The sequence below is a fragment of the Neopelma chrysocephalum genome, unplaced genomic scaffold, assembly GCF_003984885.1.
Source record: "Neopelma chrysocephalum unplaced genomic scaffold, ASM398488v2 Primary Assembly neopelma1_42, whole genome shotgun sequence".
NCBI classification, from domain to species: Eukaryota; Metazoa; Chordata; class Aves; order Passeriformes; family Pipridae; genus Neopelma; species Neopelma chrysocephalum.
Genome location: NW_020897700.1, coordinates 3,042,091 through 3,064,548, shown reverse-complemented (window position 1 = coordinate 3,064,548; position 22,458 = coordinate 3,042,091). Strand labels below are relative to the sequence as shown.

General features: G+C 40.9%; 1 protein-coding gene across 5 annotated transcripts in view; it reads right to left on the bottom strand.

Annotated features, from left to right (window-relative positions):
* KIT (KIT proto-oncogene receptor tyrosine kinase) overlaps positions 1-22,458 on the bottom strand; it is a 57,096-nt gene that overhangs the window by 21,098 nt on the left and 13,540 nt on the right. The window contains exons 1-7 of one of the 5 annotated variants that reach the window (XM_027676400.1): positions 19,873-20,160; positions 17,168-17,407; positions 13,356-13,634; positions 9,883-10,019; positions 7,062-7,221; positions 4,043-4,232; positions 3,239-3,354 (exon numbers count right to left, since the gene is read on the bottom strand). In XM_027676400.1, the coding sequence (XP_027532201.1) occupies positions 3,239-3,354; positions 4,043-4,232; positions 7,062-7,221; positions 9,883-10,019; positions 13,356-13,494 (742 nt within the window). In that variant the 5' untranslated portion in view covers positions 13,495-13,634; positions 17,168-17,407; positions 19,873-20,160. The other 4 variants (XM_027676398.1, XM_027676399.1, XM_027676396.1 and 1 more) reach the window with 4 other exon arrangements.

The window sequence follows — 22,458 nt, the reverse complement described above, 5'->3', positions numbered from 1 at the left end:
TCTTCCTTTTAAAAGGGATTTTACTGTACTAGATTTTATGACTTTCACTGCCTTATTACCCCTGCTATCAGACAGAATCGTAATGACTAGACTTTGCTTATTGTTTTGGCTTTAACCCTTTAAATATTTAACACTTCATTACATCGCTCAGCATATATGCATATTGCCTTCTGTAATTGGTCATTAAATGTCTTAAACTTCTAATTTCACTAAGTTTATTAATTGCTTTTCAGCTTTTATTGATTACATTGATTAATTTATTCTAAATGTAACAAAGATGACTTATAAGAGGTCACTTGTATTTTAATTCAATGTACTGTATCATGAATTTTGCATTTAATTTCTTTTTATTGCCAATTTCCCTTTCTTCATTCTTAACAAAGTGAATGTCTAAAAAGTAACACTTAATAGGTATTGTCAGTCATCCCAGACAAAGAGAGAATGCTTTCCTCCTGGATCTACAATTTCTGGATTGGAACAAATCTTTTTACAATATCATGGTGACTCCTCACTTTTTCACTGCTTAGTTCAACAAGAGGAAAACAGCTGAGCTTGGCTTCATGTGATCTATAATACCATGACCAGTTTTCTCTTTGCAGCATGAGCCCCAACTGCATAGATAATATTTGGTTGACTATAATTAAGCTCAGATATTATTTTGCACTAAACTCAGTTACTAGTTGGAAGATTCCTCCGCTAATTGCTAGATGCACCATACCTTGCCACTCTGGAGATTTCTACAATATCTTAATTGTAACTGAGTACAGTATGCTGCATGTCAAGCTGTAATTTTCTTTTTGACTCCTAATTTCAGAGCTCCTTCCTTACTTACTTTATGTCACATTTACTATGAATTACTATACTATTTCTTAAAGCAATTTAGTATTATTTCAGACTAGCATATGCAATTGCTAAATATGCTTAAATCCAAGCAAAGTATTTCTGCACTGGGTTTTTCATGTCTTTCAGCAAATGTTTTGGCATCGACTTCTGTTTATGCAAAGACATTCTCTGCTGATTATGTATCCTGTTTTACCTGTTTGATTACTTTCTGCTGATTACTTGCCCAAGACAGACGTGTAAACATCACGATCTACATCCAAGCAATTTATGCAAAATCCCTGACAACGATGCCAGGTCAGGATGCACCATAAGATCAGGATACAACCAACCCACATATAACCTACCTTTGGCAATTACTCTGCTATGTCAAATAATAGAGTATGTTGTCATGCAGTTTGTGTATCATACCTAAATGATGAGCATTTTACAAGCCAGTGAAAACAGGTTATTTTTGTTAAAAAGAAACCCCTAGAAAGACCAATCTATTTATCTCTTCTTTCCAAAATGAAAAAAAAGTTTGCAGAAGCTTAGTCAAAATGCCAAAAAACCCTTTTTTAAGTCAAGTGCTTCAAATCTATCTGCTTCAGCAATGGCTGCAGTCTGCCCAGGGCCACAGTGTGTGGTAACATGTGCTCCATGGGACTGCTTAAATGTCCTCAGGGCATCCCAAGACTGATCTTCCTACTTACAAGACCAGTAGTTGAAGCAAGAAGGAAACAGACTTGCTGGTTGTATGGACAAGCCATTCAGAAGAACTAAACTGTCTATGTTCCCTCTTGCCTTGTCCATCTTGCTTCACCATCTTCTTTCTAGTCTGGTTTTCTAACCATGATCTACAGGGATTTTCAGCTTTTATCAAGTAGCACATACCTCAAAAGCAGCAACATGGAGATCTGCATTGAGAACTGACACCTGATGATGACAAAACTGGTTTTTTTAGGTTATTTTTGGCTAGTTTTTTTGAGTTCTTGTGCCCAGACTATGTCCAAGCAGCCTGCAGAGCCTGGGAGAGCTGGGAGAACCATGAACAGCCTCTAGCTCCAAGCACATGTATGACATTGTGAGTTGGAAAACACCATCCAACTTCATGTGAACTAACAGTTCCACAGGTAACCTGGAATTTCTCCCATTCCTTCACAGAAATTAAACTTCTGGCTCAACAATTTGCTCCATTAATCTGTTAAATACTAGAATTATCCCTCATGACTGTAACCCACACTCATTCACTGAGATAAAGGACATCTGAGGTCACCAGTGCCCTCATCTCAGAAATCACAGCTAGGAAACAGAAAAGGTACAATACAAATGACAACATTCAGAAATGAAAGAAGAAATACCACATTCTGAAAGGAGCTCAAGTGACATTTCTGACCCAAACTATGTCACTGCATAGAGATGCTACAAATGTTCATCTTCAGTGATAAATGAGAAGAATTCAGAAATTAATATCTAGGACTTGATGCATTTGTGGAAGTCTTGATAGTCCTCTTCATACAGCTATGCCTGGAAAAGGACACACTGCTGCTAAAGCATAGCAGCAACACAAAACTGCATTTACAGCACATTCCTTTACTTTCTATACAGTTCCTCCTGCTGGGCTCAAAGGCATCATTGCCTACTTCGCCCTAGTTTCTCCAGTTTGCCTACAGTCCCCTCTTGGTTTAATTTTCCTTAAGCCTGGCCTTTAGCAGCTGCCAATATCTGTCTGCTGAGAGAATGAAATACCCTAAGTATTCTGCTAAGGACAGGGTTTTCTGAAGGTTTCATTGATTTACTTTTGAAGTTTAGCTTTTGTCTTGAAGAATGCTATTTGGAACTGAAGCCAATGCTCTTTCTTAATAAGCACATCCCAAAGATGACAGCACACATATTTGTAAAGCTATGCAGATTTCTCTTAAGCAATGGTGATTTATATTATTATACAGAAGTATTTAGATGCCAAAAGGCATTTAAATGTTAGTAATTCCCCTGACAAGCATTCAAATTCAAGTCAAACAAATTAAGAACAATTAATATCTTTACTTGGTTGACAAAAATGCAAATTATAATCCCTGTATATCCTGTTCCACCTCAAATTATTAAAGGTTTATGTTACATACTTATTTTTGAGATTGTGTTTCCAGGTGCTACAGGGTTTTTTTTCTGTATAGACTACCTAGCTGCTCTCTGGTAATCTCTGGAATATGTTTGCTAGAATGTAAGGTCACGCTGGATACTACGTGGATTTGTGTAAATACTCTGCACTTTTATATCTTGACATTTAGTTTTCCAGCATGTGGTTCACTTCAGAAAGCCTCTCATATGCTGAACCACTCTGTGACATCTTGTGCATACATTATGTTGTATAAAATACGACTGTGATAATGAAATATTTCAGACTGTTCACTTTACTTACTTTTCACATAGACATTAAATGTTACAGAGGAGCTGGCATCAGAATTGGACACAAAAAATGTGTAAATGCCTCCTTCTGTTCCTTTTAATCGTGTAAGGTGAAGTTCACTTGTATAACTAAAAAGAAAAAAATTAAGCATTACTATGGCACACAGCTTGCTGCACGGAAGTTGAGGAGGGAATTAACAGCGTGTCATTTTCTGCAGACACAGTCCATGCAAGCACTCTTATCTTGCATTACAACAGCCCTTGCACTTCTAATTCCCACAAGTTTTGCGACTTCCAACACCCAGATGTGTGCCTGGTGACAGCTCAGCACCAGGCTCAGACCTCACGCAGGCACCACCACCTATTCCTCTTCTGACTGAGGAGGGAACCCAGATTTACAACCTAGACCACATGTGCTAGGTGCTTCACTGGATTTTTGGAGGACCAGGGATCAGGGAAGAACAGTGCATAGCAGAAATAAAAGCACAAGCTTTTATCTACAGCAATGGGGTCTGCTGAAGCAGCAGAGGGAGTTTCTGCACACAAACAACTCTAAATTCTCATTGTTGCTCATTGGACAGGAATGTAGGCGAGTCATGAGCATACAGCATGCTGGTCCTCAGGTGGTGTGGTTAGCTCAATGCTATTCCATATCTAGGTTAGCAGACTTTGCACCAGTTACTGCGGCAAGCCACATGTACTAAAAGATCTTCTATAGTAACAATTTTTTCACCATCTCCACTTTCCTCTTTCCAGAGCAGACTCTAGTTTACTGTTCCAAAGTGAAATCAATAGCACTTACAGTCATGCATATTACCTGTTATTACCCACGCTCCTGAACTTGACATTATGGTCTGAGGAATTCTGTAATGTTTCATTCATGAACATCCAGACTTCTTCCTTCGGTTTTGGATATGCGTCATATTCAACTGTTAAGTTTCCATTTTGTCCTGCATTTATATCTATTGTGGTATTCATTGTTGCAAACAAACGGACAAATCCTTTAGCTGATGGTCATAAGAGGAGAAGAAAAACAATTTCAAGGCCATTTAGAATATTGTCAGTACTCTAACCACCCTTAGAGTACTTCAAGATCAGTGATCAAATATCCAACTGTGAAACAGAAAACCTCATCTGCAAAGCATAACTTGAACCCTCACCTGCCAAAACCAAGGCCAATAGCTTTATATAGCAGTGACACACAGGACTTAAAGTAGCCTTAGTGCCTTAACATCCATAATTCCATCTTCTGGTGACAAATATCCTCTATTTGCTTTTGGAAAAATGCAAGGACACATTTGATTCTACTCAACTATTTATATTTTTCCAAAAATCAGAGTTGCTAACTGTCTGGTAAAAAAGAAGCACTAAGAAAAAAGCAAGATAAAATCATTTATGACAATATACTAGAGTATTTAATGTTTCTTTGTCAAGTGTAATTAAGAACAACATTACAAATGAAGCTATTAAAAGCTGTAATTAGAGAAAAATGTGCTAAGTCCATAGGCCTGGATACCAATCGTCTTAAACTAAGGCATTTCTGTACATCTGCTGCTGGGTCTTAATCTTTTATTTGGCAGATACCATGTACCATTGTGCAGTTCCGTTCCAAAATATCATGTCTAACAACATCCTTGCTGTAGCAGTTTTAATTTCATTAATAAAGTCATCAGCTTCAGGATTTACTTTGAAAAGACAAATTTTTCTGTCCTATTACACAAATTCATTAGGGAATTATCAGTTTGATGGGCAGATTGCAATTAAAAGGAAACACATTTACTGAGAGCTTGAATTTAGACCTAAAATCAATCTCAGATCCCTGCTTCTTCCCACTCTTTAGTAATCAAACTGCTGGGGCCAGCTGGGCACCCGAGCTCAGGAAAACCAGAGCCAGTGGGGCTTGGTGAAAGCATCTGGAGCTGACAGAGCACTTGACAGGTGCTTTGGAGAAGAAAGGATCAAATAAATTCACAGCAGGCAGGTATGCTCTAAAATGCTCTCCTTCACTAGAAAAGAGAAAAAGGTTTCAAATCTGGAAACTGAAGATTTGTAGTTCCTTTGCAGAGCTTTTTTCTGTTACCTCTATAAACACAGGATCCTCTATGCAACCTATATTCAAAATCAGACACAAGAGCTTTCAAATAAAATTTTATTATGATGCTATTGGTCCCTGGAATGCAGTTCTAGTAACTGTCTACAGTTAGATAAATTAAAAACAGTAATTAGGAAATTTACCAAAAAATACACATTATTTCTTGTAAATCTTTTGATTAATGTTAAAGCCACAGTGATTTAGGATTTGATGCAATCCCAGGATCTCTCCAGTATACACCATATACCACTTCCCAGGACCCTGGTAGCTTCACAGCTCAGGTAAATACAGTCAATCTGAATGAATGGTGAAAGATATCCAGAAGTTGGAGCTTAAAAATTTTAAGTCAAATTTGAGAGGGTGGGGGGAGAAAAGTATCTCAAAAAGAAAAGATTCCACCTTTTCTCTGGCACTTCATTATTGAATACAAAGTTACTAAATAAAAACTTGCTACTTTATTTTCTACTTTGTATAATACCATGCTTTATTTTAAACCCCAGACTTTCCAAAGTCAATCCTTTTAAAGCCACATTTGCATATGTAGTAGTACTAAGAATTTCTGCAGTTAAGAACTTCCCTCTTCTTATAATAGAAGCTTTCACATTGATTCCCTTGGGGAAAAGATTTTCTTTCATACTTCACACTGTTTCACTCTTTTACATATGAATGTAGTCTCTTCTGTAAAAAAATGAGGAAAACATCCCCGTACTTCTGAGCCCTACCCCCTCCAACAGCAGAGCAAGGTTAAGGGCACTTAAACCTTTGCGGCTTTGCTGAAGATCTGACCCACATAGGTCAAACACTTCTGTTTTCTTTACGTTACCAGGGAAAGCAAAACAAGCATTGTTGCAGGAGTGTGTGTCTGTGCAACAGAAAAACGGATTTGAAAAGGAAAAAGGATCCAAGGCTACACTTCCCTCAGTTACTACACCCTTGAATGGTACGGAACTGAAACAGTTGTAGCCAATTACACAGACCAGAATGATACTATTAACATACTAAGATGTCCTTAATTGTACTTAATTTATCAAATGAGCAGGTTTCAGCAGCTTTAAAATTCAAAAGGCACTGGGTGTCATCCAAGTTAATATATAGCAGACTCTAAATGCACCTGTTATTAAACGAGGAGGAAGGGAGTTTTCTCACTGTTTAGGGTCATGATCCAAAACATGTAGATGTGATGGATAGTGGGTTTAATAGGGGGGTGACCTCTGGAACAATTTCATGCCGTCTATGCACATCACGATGTTCCTCAAAGCATCATTTTAAACAGAGGTACAAATATAGCTTTTACGTAAAAACATTGACACACTGTCAGTGAAATTTCCCATTCTTGGAAGGCAGGTATTAAAGACGTGTTTTGTGCTTGTGCTGCCAAATTACTTAAGCACAGGGACAGTACTAGGCAAAAGTAAATCACTTGTTTTGTTAAAACTGGATTAAATTCGAAATTAAACCACGAAGGATGAGACAAACCAGAGAGATGGAAACACTGTTGGGTGATTGTTCTAACATTTCTTTCCAATAACATGCAAAGGGTTACAGAAATCAAAGTAGTCATACACACCACAACACTTCCTGAGCCATCCCATATGGTACCAGTCAGCAATAACCTTTTAAGAAAAGCAACTTTACTCACTGAGGTTTGGGGAAAAGGAGAAAAAAGGGAGGGAAGACTCCCTATTGTTCCCACTCTTCATCTCCTGCTCTTAGAAATGTTAAGATTTCTACAAGAAGCATTTACCTAGTGCTTTCAAGGTTACTGTGGCATTGGTTTTTCCGAAAGGGTTTTCTGCTTGGCATATGAATTCTCCAGAATCATTAACTCCCACTGAACGGATGTTCAATGTTAATTTCCTTTCGTATCCATAATCACCCAAATTTCTGCTTTTGCTTGTAACAATCTGTCGGTAAAAAACAATTAACAACTAAAACACTGTGTATGCATCATCTTTCCTAGATAAATTAAAAATAGAAGTAATTATAACTTTGCTATATTAATATTCATAACTTTAAACTGGAATAATAAGCCAGCTTGACAAACCTGCCACTAGAATCTCTCCATGCAAAACAAGTGTGTGATCAGCTGCCTTTGGGAGATAATGTTCTCTCTCCTAAGTCCTATCCCCTCCTCTTATTGTTCCTTTTTTTTTTTTCTCCTCAAGCTCCTCTGTAAGGCCAGAACATGGGGTGGGGTGAGTGTGGGGCTGTGCTCACCTGCCTCAAGAAAGCCAAAGAGAGGAAGACCAGCCCAAGCCAAGAAACTAAAACTCTAGCTTCTTCAAATGTTTCCATTACATGATGACAAGGGTGTTGCGCCCAAGGTCAGGCCCAGCTTATTCTGGCTACATTTCCAATATTGATAAAGGTGAGGAACCAACAGAAGGTTTTTTTTACACTAACAGTGCTTCTACCTGTAGGGCTTAATGCAACATGACCACTGGGTGCTGATTTTTCTAATGCTCAAAAGGTGCAGTTCTTGTATGAAGTTATTGCAACTCTGAAGTGTGGTTCACCACTTAAGTGGTGCCTGAAGTTCACTGCCTGCTCAAATGGTTGCAATGATTATGTAATCATGTGAATTACATAAGAGAATTTAAGGTCCTGGGGCTTCATTTTAAACTGTGTTGCTCTATGTCCCAAGGCCACAGCATCTTCTGATTGCAGGCATGCTGCAGAGAGCCCTGCTGGCAGCAGGCTTTACACAGCATCCTTCCTCTTGTACCCACTCTGACACTTGGTCCTTAGCAATATATACTTACTACTCTTAAATGCAATTGGAAACTTCATTTTCTTAAGTATAACATGACCCTATGAATACGCATAGAAAAAATTAATACTTTGATGTGTTGACTTTAGTTTCTGCAAGAATGTTTGGTATGGTTGGAAAGACTGATAAAATTTACACTGATTAATCCAAATGCAGACTTGGACTTGTTATGATTTTCTAATTGAATTATTTCAATTCTTGGAGGCTCCAAGAGCTTCTAGACAAATTAAAGCTTCTCAATGCAATTTTGATTCCTCCTGAGCTATAATAATCACAAGAGACGTTTATTTAGTATGGATGTGCTTGCTTATAACAATTCTACTAATTTTCAAAAGTGGTGGTAACTTCAGTCATACACAGAAAAAGTGGGTTTTTTCCTCTCATCTATTCAGGACAAAATGTAATTCTGAATCTACTTAAATATGAAATTTATGTGTACTCTCTCAATACAAAATTAATTTGATAGTATTTAAAAGACAGCATCTCCTGCTATTTACTAGAAAAGGCAGAAAGGTCAAACTTATTTGGTCAAAAATACTTTCCTTGTAGCTTTTACTCATAAAGCGAAGAACGATAAAGCACAAAAACTGAAGGGAAGGCCTCAATTTCATCACATATAACAAAGCAAAGGGAAGGGAATGAGAGAAAAAATGAAGCTCTCAGATGAAAGGCTTGCAGTTGACCTTGGCACAGAACCAAAAATGGATCTGCATGTCCCATGCCGCCTTCATGTCACTTAGACCTTCTCAACCTTCAGAGCTGTGAGCTGGGATTTCTGGAGCAGAGAGCACTTAGCAAGAACAGCTTCGCCAAAGCTGGTGGATTAGCTAAGCATGGCATTCCCAGCCCCTGGGAATGGGACTCCTGTTCATTATGTGCCCAAGGCGATGGGATTTATCCAAATATCACGTTAAGTCTTTTCTTCCATACACATGGACTGAGAATGACGTATTCTGCTCACTACCATTAGCAGTAAACGACCAGCCAATTAGCATGGTGGGAGTTACTAAAAGGTCTTCACAAGGGCTTTTAATTTATTTGAATTTCAGGGTATACCCAGAAGACCTAGAAGCATTCTCAAAAACACCCCAGTGCCTGCTGCTCATTTCAAAGACAGAGCTGGCAGCATGCTGGCTTACTCCAGAAGGGGATCTCTCTGCCCCTCTTCCGCAGAACAGTTGTGCTGCTGGTAACTAACTCTCCTGGAGCACTTAGACTGTCAATAATTTAATTTGGTGATGACAGTCAGTAACCTCATCTATCACTGGCAGACAGAAGCCAGTTCACTGGTTCATTTTTCAGAACTTTTCCAGTTAGTGAGGCACACCATGTAATTCAAATGAATTAATCATTCCTGTGAATGCTTACTACTATTCCTGTCACACACAACCCCATGCTAATTAGCAGGTATTTTACTGTTAATGATAACAACTAGAATATGTAATTTGCAGTCCATGTGCTGATATTTGCAGCTCCCATTGATTGCAATGTGATGTGTAGGCACTCCATGCTTCCATATTTAGGAAGCCCAATAGAGGTCACCTAAAATTCACATTGAAGAGCCTAATTTTAATTTCTGTTTGAGAAGAGAAGCTCGTGCAGATGCTTTTCCTCCCAGCTGTCCTTATAGGCATAGGACTGTTGTTGCTCCCTCATCAGTCTGTGGGATGCTGGATCTTTGTAAATGCAACAAATCCAAACTGACACAGCATCAGGTAGCCAAGACAAATATGAATGTCTACAGAGGGTCTGTGAACTGTGCTGAAGTATACATGATAGAATTAAAGGAACTTACCCCACTTTTGTGAGAAATCCAACTAGCTTGTACGCTGCTATCCACATCCGTGATTATGCATGTAACTTCAAATTCTTCCCCTTCTTTGAGAAGCTCATAGCTTTTCGATAAGGTGATGACAGGAAGAGTTTTGTGAACTGGAAAACAATTTAGAAGCATATTATTTTTCATTAGTTCCAGTGCTTCCAAGGGGGGATAAAAATCAACAGTCATTAACTTTCCAATAAAATCAAGGCTCTGATATGTATTCAAATTTTTCTAACATATTACACAATTGTTCCTTTACAACAAGCACATTTCTGCTTCAACCTCCCTTCAAACTACACTTAAAAGTTAGATAGTATTTGTTAGAGCATAGTAACTTGCATGAAGAAACTTGAACGATATTGAACCATCAATGAGACTCCAAGACAGTGATTAAAAAGTAGCACTACGGAACTGAAAACATGGTGAGGATCAGTCACTGAGAAACAGCAGCCTAGCACTAACCGCAAATTTTAATTACAAAACATTACAGCTGACAGAAAGTACTGTCTGACAGGTCCCTGAAAAGCTCCTGATGGACAGCCTAGGAAGGACAGGTAAAGCTCAAGGACTTGCGCACACCTGCCTCTGATAGCACTACAATCTCTGCTTATGGTGATGGTTCAGAGTTTGTCACCCAAGGAGCAGGTGGTTACAAGTAGCTGTGGACTAGCTGTACCCCTGTTCTGCTTCTGGGTGTCTTGTCAACAGTGAAGTATATCTGAGGACTGTGTCTCTCTTGTCTCCACAAAGCTCTTCAGCTCTTCCCCGTTCCCTTCATGGTTTGTCTTTCTGTTTTCTTGATCCTTTCTTCAAATTTTCTTATTTTATTAGACTCCAGTGAACTTCCCACTAGAGCTTTTACACAGGTTGACTCTCTATCTAACTGTGAATGCAACATATATCAGATAAGGTCATCCAGACTCTTTTCCTGCCTCTGACACAGGTTTTGTAGTTGTCTTAGGTAAATTGTACAAAACTTAGGAAAACACCAGACTTTTCAGGTATTAGTACTTTAATAATAATGTTTTCCTCATGTTGCTGTAAGTGGCTACAGAAGAGAAGAAACATATTGCTCTCTTCAGATATAAAGGCTCACACAAAAATGCACACCAGCATTCAGCAGTACCCAAGAGACAGGAGGAAGCCAGTGCAGAAGGCATTCTGTGTTCTCATCTGTCAGAAACATCTATGGACATCCAAAAAAACAAGGCCCAAGTCCATAAAGCCCCTCATTGTTTTGAGAAGGGCTGGACATAAACTCTACCTGTGCTGTTGTAGTTGCTGTGAGTCTGAATGCACCTGCACAGCTCCCTATTTCATGGATGCCTGTCTTTCTGCACCAGAAACTCAGATCTGGGGGTCTGAGTGCCACGGTTGTAGCTACAAAAACATTACCCACCAAAGGGTCTCCAACACATTTAAATGTTGAGTGAAGGAGAAAGTGGGAGTTTTACCTTTTTCACCTTTTAACTCAATAAGGACTCAACACTACTGCACAGTAATTACAAGACTGAGAGTGACAATGCTGTTGATGGATTTCAGCAGATGTTTCCCACTTACTGCACGCTTCCTCCCTGACAGAAAACGCGGGCAGAGTGTTGAGGTGCTCCCAGCCACCTATGGCTGCCCACCATCAATGGCTGCTGGCAATGGTGCCAGCTCAGCACTCTTCCATCTGAAGTCACCACCGTATTGAGCAAGTACAAGCTTTTATCCATTAAAAAAATGAAAAAGTCCAATAGTACAACTTCCACCCTCCTTTGTCAGAGAAACATCAGTTGTGTCAAACAGCGGGTTTCTTTCTTTGGACACCACTGAAGAAACAGATGAAAAAAACACTTGTTACAGAACAAACAATAGAGGTAGCAAGAATGGACTTGATTTTTGTTTGTCGAAGGCAAATGCCAGAGATGCCTGCACTGACTCAACTTTTGTTATCTTCCCATTAATTGAAATTTTATAACTCTTTAAAATTCACTACATCAGAATTTCCAAATCACCAAGAAAAAAAGACTTCTTAAATTTGCCACAGCAAACTCCACACTTGAGATGGTTCCCACTGCTCAAGTCCTTGTCCCACCACCAAGGAGCATGTCACTGGGCAGGTCACAGAGCCCCAGGCAGGTCACAGAGCCCCCGCCACGAAGCAAACAACAACATGTGCCCTCATCACACCATGGGGCAGCCCTGTTTCTCCAGAACTAGGGGCCATGCTGCTGATGGCCTGGCCTCAGCTCCCAACACCTGGCATAGTGCAGGCAACAAGGGAGACGCATACCAGCTCGCTGGCCCAGCCCTCCTTTGGCAGCAGCCTTGGCAGCACCACTGGGATAACATCACTGATGGATGGATGGATGCTATAGGAAGCACAAAGCCAATCAGCATAGCCCCCATGTGCTGCTCTCCTTTCAATAACAAAAACCCAACCAGATACCTGAGCAGAAATGCCCTTGCAGCCAAGGTAAACTCCTAGTGCACAGCCTACGTGTGTGCCCGGACAGGGGATGCCCTCTCTCCAGACCCCACTGCAGCCCCCACATCACACACACGCCTTAGCAGAGACACTCTCAGCTGCGACAAGGAGTGGCTTCATTCCAAGGGTCCAGAGCTACACAGACAACAAACTCATTTACTCACCCCTTAGGAAACACCGAGCCAGCCTGGCTTGATGAAATGCTCCCTCCACTTTCCTCCTGGAGGTATTTAGACAGCCAAATAATGACACACAGGGTAAGCATAGGCTCCAAACTACCCAGACAAAACCAGCCTGTAAAGTACTGCAGACAGGCATTGGGCTTCTCCTCCTTCCCAAACCCACCTAAGCACGCAACCCTAGGGCCCAAGAGTGTGAGAAGGTCAAGTGTAGGCTATCGCCAACACGTTTGCCAAGCTCACTGGTGCATGTAGCAGCTCAGTCACAACACATTCTTCATCATGACCTGACCACACAGATGCTTTTCTGATCATCTTCAGTCCCAAATATGGAGACAAACAAGGACCTTCTCCTTCCCCAAGTTCTGCCTCTCCACCAAATCCCTCTTCAATGCCATCAATCAGTTCCTCCTGCTGTCACTTGTGGGCGATAGACATGCGAGTCAGGCACTGAAATCTCCATCTTGCTTGCAAAAACCTGTCCAAAACTCAAGGCACAGTTTTGTCCTCAGAGTTCAACAGCACAACCCACATTTCTCATATTGATGAAAAAACCTCCTGGAAATCACTAGGAACAGAAAACAAAACTGATCACGGCCAAACCTTCTCAGCACATCTACAAGCTAAGTGTCATGAGATCAATCTGTGCCCCAACACAATTTGCCCAGAACAAGCTTTCTAAGCTCATCACTTTCCTTTGGACAGTGGTGAGGTTTCACAGCCCCTCCCATCAGCTCCTGGAAGGTGAAGAGTAAAACCAGGTGCTCTATACAAAGGCAAAAATCCCATGTTACCTGGTCTCACAGTCAGGTAAATGTTCTCTGACATCTTCTCAACTCCATTGTGCTTGGCCAAGCACTGGTAGCAGCCCTTAAATGACCTCTGGACGTTCTTTATAATGATGCCTTTCTGGGGGTTGGGAATGAATGTCATGTTTTTTGGGAGACGTTTGCTGTCACATTTTCTCAGTGTGAAATTCGTAATATTTGGATCTGTTAGTGGGCACACTAGCAGGATGTCACTGTCTTCTTTTCCGTAAATCAGAGAATCAACAAGGAAGAGCACATTTGGATCTGTGAAGAAACACAAAGACCTGTCAGAGAAGCTGGCATTGCACAGGGAACTTCTGATGACCCTCGAACTCTGCAATTGGGCACTTATATCAAAGAAAGTTTTACTTTCAGACAGTAAAATGGCCCAATTCATGTTTACCAAGAGACATTAAATTTAGTCCTAAAAGGGCAGCATGAGAGGAGATATGCAGTAGCATTCAATACCAGACACGCTAAAGAATCATGTGCACTAAAAATAATCTTACTGCTTTTATATTTGGAGGTGGAGGGGTTTTTCGCCTTGTTTAGCTCCAAAATATCCCCACAACAGTAAACAGATTTTCACAGACCATTAAAAGTAATTTGCTTTTAGCTAGTGGCAGGGCTATAAGGTTTCATGCCCACAGGAGGATTTGGAAGAAATTTATGAGCAAACGGAAGTTGAAAAGCACCTAGATTATGGTTTTCACTTCTGTAAAATACATAATCTAAATGAACACACACTGCTACCAGAGGAAGCACCAAACAACTTCTCTCTTTCTCTCCCCTCCTTGAAAGCAGGGATTATTTTTAGCCTCCTTAGAAGAAAAACTGGGCATACAAACAGCATATCTGATTGAAAAATCATCATGCAATCTTTCACAAGGTAACTTTTCTAAAGCATTTCATCCTAACCAACCACAGCACACAAACATACAGTACTTTAAAAACTTTTACAACCAAAGTTGAAGCCTGTGATAGGTCATGACCTTGAAATGCTAAGAACCTGGCAAACACAAAAATGTGTGATGAGAAACCCTCTGTAAAAGCTTATTTCAGATTCCATCTGCCCTCCCTACAGAGTAGAATGAATTAGAAACACAAAAACAGAAGGAAAAGTTTTCTTTCTTTTTTGCAAACATGCTTACAACTTCAATGATTAGAGATCAACAAACCATGACTTAACAAGGAAGACTAAGAGAATTTGGTTTTAAGATTTTGGACAACAAGTACCAGGTTGAAAATTAAGCATGGGATTTTACGTAAGCAATTTGCTAAGTCGAATGCTGCTCATCACCAAACAGAGAAGTTACTGGCTGGTTTCTAGCTTAGAGTGAGGGTGTAGCTTCAACATCATTTTATACTACCACCCAAGGTGCCCCCAAAAACTACAAGTTTTGAAGCATCAGTCTAGAACTAAAGTAAAGCATGTCTGAACAGAAACAAAATGTAACATTTTGCACACAGAGATACTTAGATGAATGCTATGACTAGATGTCACTCCTGAGCTGGAACAGGATGGACTAGAAAAGCTCATCTAAATGTCCCTGCTAACAGAGACTTAACTGATTGGTTTCCACTCAGTCCACTTTTTCTCCAATATGGACAGAGCCAAGATATCTTCATTATGCAGAAAGTAGGGCTCCCCAGGAGAAAGAAAAAAGACATCTTTTGGAAACAGAAGAAAGAAACAAAGACCTGTTTTGCTAACAGCTGAAATTGTGGGGAAGGCCTTGACTGGGGCAAGCAGAATTGTTGAAGTTCTCCTCTTGCATCTTCAATCCCCCTCTAGAAGGGACATATTACAGTGAAAAGACATGAAAAGATTTCCTGTAGGGAATCTACGCACAAACAAAGCTGCTCATGGTCATGTTGCTCCTTTCACAGATTTCCACCCTATGTACATCTTGGGTTTTACTTGCTTTCTGTGCATGCCACAGGTTTCCAACACAAGATATGGTGGAGCTTATCATTACTTGCATCTGAAAAGACTTGAGATCAAAATTAAAAGATTTTTCTCTCTTATGTAGGTGTCTGAACTAACTTGATCTTCACTAGTCTTGCTTGGATCAGAACATAAACTGCTTCTATAGACACAACACAGGCCCTTTCAGCCAAAACAGAAAGGTGAAACAGGTAAGTGCCCACGGTTTGTCAACACTGTGTCATTCTTGGTCACAGAAACATAGGAAATTTAGGTTTAGTAGATCCAGAAGAATGTGAGGTATAAACAGACACCACCATTTTATGTGTCACTTGGGACTGTGCAGGATCAAGGTTCTTGGTCCTGTTCTCTCTTCACTTTCAGCTTTACAAACAGAAAGTGTATGGGGTGCTTGTGGCAATGCCACAAGCAGCAGAGCACAAGACAGCATCTTATAGGTGATGTAAGATGTCATTAAGCCAGAACCTATGGCAAAATGATAGCCAACCTCACAAACGTACTTATTTCACCGCCAGAAACTTGTCAAAATGAAGCTTGCACAGTTTTCACACAACGGACACAAAAAAGTTAACAATGTATTGCATGAAGGCCACACAACTTCCCTGATGCTTTGGTAATCATTCTTAGTGGGAGGACTGCCTGGTGTCCTGAGATGAAGGAGTCACTCTTGTAATGGCAGGCAAAAACTTCTCTATGGTCACAGCTGTCTGAGATAATTACCATGACCTTCAGGAAAACAATCATGGTAGATAAAGTCAACATTGTTTGCCACATATAAGTAAAATACATGTCAGATTTCTTTTAGTCATAGTCTCAGAGAAACATGCATGGCTATTTGGACAACTCAAGAGTAGTTAAAAGAGCATTTGTTGTTAAAAGAGCATTTGTGTGGCCACTATGCCAGATATTTTCCCTTGGGAAAATATGCTTTGCTGTGTTGGTATCTCCCTGTCTTGGAGAACAACCTTGCAGTAATTTACAAAGGATTGGCAGGGTTCAGAAGAGGCTCTTTGAGACACCCCTATTGGACACAGAATGCTGTCTCCAAGAAAGTGGGCACCGTAGGACTTTCTTCCATCAACAGCGAAGGAAGACCACTAGAGCTATGTGAAGAAGAAGCAAAATAACCACTTTCCTTGGAAAGTAAAAGGGAATGCCAGGCATAATAAACTGTCAGCTTGAGGGCAGTTGATGAAGCCACAGATAAGGAGCCAAAAACAGAAGAAATCTGAAGAAAACACTGCAAAAAGAAGAGTAATAAAGGATTGAAAAAATGTGTCAGAGCAGAAGCACTTTTTTTTCCTGTCTGAGACGTTTCTGATCAGTCAGAAAGTATATGAGAAGCTGGAGGCAGACGAATCATTTCTGTTTGCTGGCTGAGGCCTGAAGCACAGCCTCAAAAAAACCAAATGCTTTAGGCTAACTGCCTCACTAAATCAAAAGCTTGGGACCAAGCCTTATTCTATGACTCCATACTGATGGATGGCGTGTAATTAAAAAGACATTTCTACATATTGCTTGCTTCCTCACAGTACAACTGACTCATACAACAGACCCAGGTCACCTGGCTAGAGTCTAGAAAGAAAGCTTTGGTATATTTCACAACAAAATAATGGGGATGTACTGAGGCACTCATCCAGAACTTTGCTCTGGTGACAAAGGCCATTGCAAGCAAAGCCAAGAGTGAGGTTTCTTCCTACTGAACAGGGAAGAAGACTTCTTCTATCACACTGTGTTCTCTCTCTCTACTTCAAATTCATTCCCTCCTCCAACATTTATTGTCCTATTATTTTAGGAATGGGAAAGGGAGCGGGGAGGAAGCAAAAATAATGCCTTCATTGATATTTACCTTTAACAAAAACATAAAAAGAGGTAACAATATTCCCTTTGCTTCTGCATATGTATCTGCCTATGTCTCTGACTGTTGCATTTTTGGTGTACCACTCTTTCTCATTAGAACTCCTTGCTTTTGCCGATGGGTCTGAGTTCTGGAAATTCCAAGTCACGGGTCCCTCCTCATTGCACCTCAGCCTTAATTCCTCCCCTTTATTCACAACCACTGAAGACTCTTCATGGGGCAGTGAACCACCTGGGGGAAAAAAAAGCACAAAACAGAATGCCTGTCAATACAACACTCTATAACACTCCATTTTTTCTGCAGCAAAGTTATCATATATATAGTTGCATATGTGCAGTTAATATTTTAGGAGTTATTTCTTAAAAAATACTAAGCTGCAATGGCACTGTGCAATTCTACAAACACCTTTTGGTTAGTAAGACCTTTGGTACACAGAGAAAATAACCACTGCAGGTGGAAACCAGCCTCTAAAAAACCTTTTGAAACTAAAGTTTCAGATGCACCACTTTCTGCAATGTTTTGGCTTCTGAATGACAACAGACCCAAGCTATTTAAAAATTATATTCAAGAACATATGAGCCTGATTCTACATGGCAGCACTTTTAATCATTCTTTGTCATTTATTCAGTATGTTGCCAAGAACTATAGTCTCCTTACTCAACAGTGATCTTTTTATAACTGCTTTCTCATGTATCCAGAAGCTCCACTCAGGTTAGCAGTATCCAGTTTAATGAAGGCATCAGTACATGCTTTCCATACTTGCTTATTTCTTTACCTGAAGTTCCAATTCACCATTTCTTACATTAAAAAAAAAATTCATGCAAAATATTTAAGCTTCTATCCCAATACTACCAAATTAGTTTCACTGCAGCATCAATCTCCCAGTCACGAAACCTGCTCGAAATGACCGTTTAGCTTCTTTTTCACTGAACATGCCATAACACAAAGTTTTAAAAGTTCTCACAAAATAAAGCTCTGTAAAATTAGTAGCTCTAATTCACAATTCCCAACCACTTCCCAACTGACCACATGGAGAAAGGAGGACATTTAGGGTTCTCTCGCTCCACTGTTAAGATAAACCAAGCAGGGGGTTGCTGAGTTAGCACACCCGTGATGTGAAAAGTATTAGTGAACCTTCAAAATGGAATTCACACCAAAAAAACAGACAAATTCTTACTTTTATGGACCTACTTGTACACCAGAAGAACATATGTAAACGTAGAGGTGATCTTGCAGGAACAAACCCTTCCCCTTTCAGAGTAGCTCTTTGGTCCTACAAGTAATCCTTAGCCTGCAGTAACTATGCTGTTAACTCATGTCACCCAGTTGTACAAGACTGTACAACATCCGTGTATGGTAGTAGAGTCTTGCCAATGAAAATACTATTTGCATGCAAAAACACACTCTGCAGCTCCATTCAGAGGTTGAATTTCCCTACCCACACAGATAACAACAGACGTTCAAGAAAAACAATCGGATAATTAGTTGGGATGAGGTTATCCACTCCAGACTTAATTCACTCATCTCACAGCTTTAGTTGTTCTTAAGGTATATACTGGATTAAGACCAGGTCAGGTAACTGCTCCTTGTCCTGACAAATCCATCACAGAGTAGGAAGCAAAGGATGGTAGACCACCTGTGGAGTCTAATCACTTTGTTTGTGGTCTGGAAGGAGCCTTCATTTTCTAACCATCTCCTTCAAATTAGAATTTATTTATCAGTGCTAAACTCAACTGGCAGTCATTTTTCCAGTGTCACCAGAAATTTTCCACATGAGTTTCACTAACACTGCATATATGCTTCAATGACTAAACACATAAACAACCACCCTAGAAATAAAAATTGCCAGAAAAAAAAAGTTTTAATTTCAAATCTTGTCCCTCAAAGTGGAGGTGTGAGCCTGAGCTCTGATACAGCAGCTCAAATGAGAAGAGTGAAAGTCCAAGGTCTCAGAAGCACAGGTCCCAGCCAACAGTGGCTGGACAGGAACAAAAGATGGAAAAATCCTTTGCTCTGGATGAAGAGGTGCCTGACAGCAGGGTAGAGGCAAGAAGACCTCTGATTTGCAAACCCTTCAGATCAGAGCCAGGAACTTTGGCACCTGAGAAGGCAGAGGGCAAAGACCTCTAAGAAGGTCTCATATATGACCATGCAGGTTCTTCATGGGGCTGTCTTTGGAAAACTTCTCTGCTGCTTCCCACAGACTGTAGGGCACTTCCAAGAGAAAAATCACATGAGCTACATAAAACAGGAGAAGTGCAATATGGTGCATATCTAATCTGGCAGTAGCTTCACAGACAAGTCAAGGAAGGTTGAGAAAGGAGAAGATCTGGATAACCTTCAATGGTACCACTCCACGCCTGCAGCCAGCAAGGCCTCAGCCTGGGGCCTGCCAGGGAGGTGCACATGTGGCTGGACTGGGTCGGCCCCACTGCCCACCCCCTCGAGGAGCACAGTCCTGAGAAGGTCATACAGCCCCCACCATGCAGCAAACACCAAAGCAGCCCCTCATCACACTATGGGGCAGCCCTCCTTCACCAGAACTAGGGGCCATGCTGCTGATGGCCTGGCCTCAGCTCCCAACACCTGGTATGACGCAGACAGACATGCTCTCAGCTGCGACAAGGAGTGGCTTCATTCCAAGGGTCCAGAGCTACACAGACAACAAACTCATTTACTCGCCCCTTAGGAAACACCGAGCCAGCCTGGCTTGATGAAATGCTCCCTCCACTTTCCTCCTGGAGGTATTTAGACAGCCAAATAATGACACACAGGGTAAGCATAGGCTCCAAACTACCCAGACAAAACCAGCCTGTAAAGTACTGCAGACAGGCATTGGGCTTCTCCTCCTTCCCAAACCCACCTAAGCACCCAACCCTAGGGCCCAAGAGTGTGAGAAGGTCAAGTGTAGGCTATCGCCAACAGGTTTGAAGAGTAAAAGGGACCCATTGGAGGTTGCAGTGCAAAGATTAATATAACTGACCTACTACATGAGGATGGATCTGTCCAACCCCTCACATTACTGTGTTGTGTGTAAATGCTGACAGGTTCTGCAGCCACAACCCCTTCCCCTCATGAATGTTGGCTCAATAGTCCTATAAATACAGATCGCTTCATGTCCCTCTGATGCACAGCCCAGTATTGCACAGCTGGACTGGACATGTAATAGCCGTGCTTGAGCTGGGGGGGAACATTTCTCAAAAACCAACACCACTTGCATGCAAAAACACACTCTGCAGCTCCATTCAGAAGTTGAATTTCCCTATCCACACAGATAACAACAGACGTTCAAGAAAAACAATCAGATAATTAGTTGGGATGAGGTTATCCACTCCAGACTTAATTCACTCATCTCACAGCTTTAGTTGTTCTTAAGGTATATACTGGATTAAGACCAGGTCAGGTAACTGCTCCTCTTCCTGTCAAATCCACCACAGAGTAGGAAGCAAAGGATGGTAGACCACCTGTGGAGTCTAATAACTTTGTTTGTGGTCTGGGTTTTGAAGGGAGCCCTTGGTTCTCTCCCCATCTCCCTCAGCTGAAGATTTATCAATGCTGAATCCAATAGACAGCCCACCAGCACCTGTTTTTCCACCACAATCAGAAGTTTTCCACATGAAGTCCACTAATCCCCTGCACAAAATCACATGGCTGAACATATAAACAAGCACGCCACAAAAAATAACTGCCAGAAGGATTAGAAAAACATAATTTCACATTTTTGTGGAACATTTATGACTCTTACCTACTCTTTCCCCCAGCTCTCATCCTACCCATTCAGGTTAGGAGTTCAAAATTTTGCAACACTTATTATAAGGACTATCTAGCAAGTTGTTGGAAAGTTTTTAAAGGTGGTAAACAACACAGCAGGGCATTACTCTCTCCAGAAGCACAAGAAATACATTATGTACTGGAGCTGGGGAAAAAATGGAGAAGAGGGAACAAGCACACTGTGGTGAACTATCACTCATCTTTCAACATGACTTTGCTATGGTTCCTTGTACGCAGCCTATGAATTCTCAGCAGAATAATTTACAAATGGAATTAATGCCTTGTGCAAAGAATTGCCACAATGTAAAGGGCTTTTTTTCCTCTTGCCTTCTACACTGCCAAGAAAACTACAGCAGTGTAAGGACAACAGGTTGTAAATGCAATGACTACTATATTTGCTTTGCGTTATGCACCTAAATAGCAGTCTGTCTTTAAAAAAAGAATTAAAATGGTGTTTACAAAGATGAGAATGACTTTGTACCTTCTTTTTGGAGGAATAATTAAGCGACAGAAATCTGAGAGTTTAAGCAACAACTCGTAATCCAGTGCACTAATCCCCACAGCATGTGTCCATCTGCTCTCTCTTCATCTTTTCTCAGACTCACATCTGACACTGCTCCATTTGTACGGCACCCAAGTGATGGGGCTTTTCCAGGCCCACTGTTGCTCTTGGGCACTCCAGTGACATCAACCATGACACTAACATTAGTAATTCAGGAATCGGTTGTGTTGGCAGGCTACATGCCTGGAATAGTAAGAGATCTCAAAGTGCCAAACCCCATGGGATACAGTGTCTGCTGTCTCCTACCAGGCCTCTGTGTTCAGCCCAGGCAGGACCATGACTTTACCAGTCACTAGTAGGACTGTAAACTTTCTGAGCAATGGGATGGAGGAACACACTGCTATGTCTCCCCTGAAGTTTTCCAGGTGTGGATATGAATCCTTACTCTGTTATCTGACTCATACGTGGGCATGCCTCCACCATCTCTCTATCTCCTTACAACTTGGAAAAGGAGGTGGACTGCTACTTCGATATTCAGCTAAGTGTCCCCATCTCGGTGAGGGGGACACCTGACCACAGGAACAACTCAGGACAAGGAGAAGAGAGGAAATCCATCTTCTGCCCACATGGTTCCTGTGGACTCAAGTGGGTTCTGTGATCCCACTGTCAATCACAGACTGCGGATCCCACTGCAAAACATCCAACATTCCCCATACATTGCATAGCCAGAGTACCACACTGGGGGTCTTGAGGACCCACTAGAGTTGTCCTCAAGGGCAACTTGCAGGTGTAGTTATTATATGCTAACAAAAATAAGGTGAAAAAGGAAAATATTTCATAATTAACAATTTTAAAACCCCCCCATAAATTGCCAAGTTCAGAGTTGGACAGCCCAAGATCCATTTTGGATGTATTAATTTTGTGTCCTACTGCTGAAAAGATTCACTTCCACCACCCTAGCTTCTCCTTGTAATATAACAAATTTGAGTTAAAAACTACAATGCTGGGA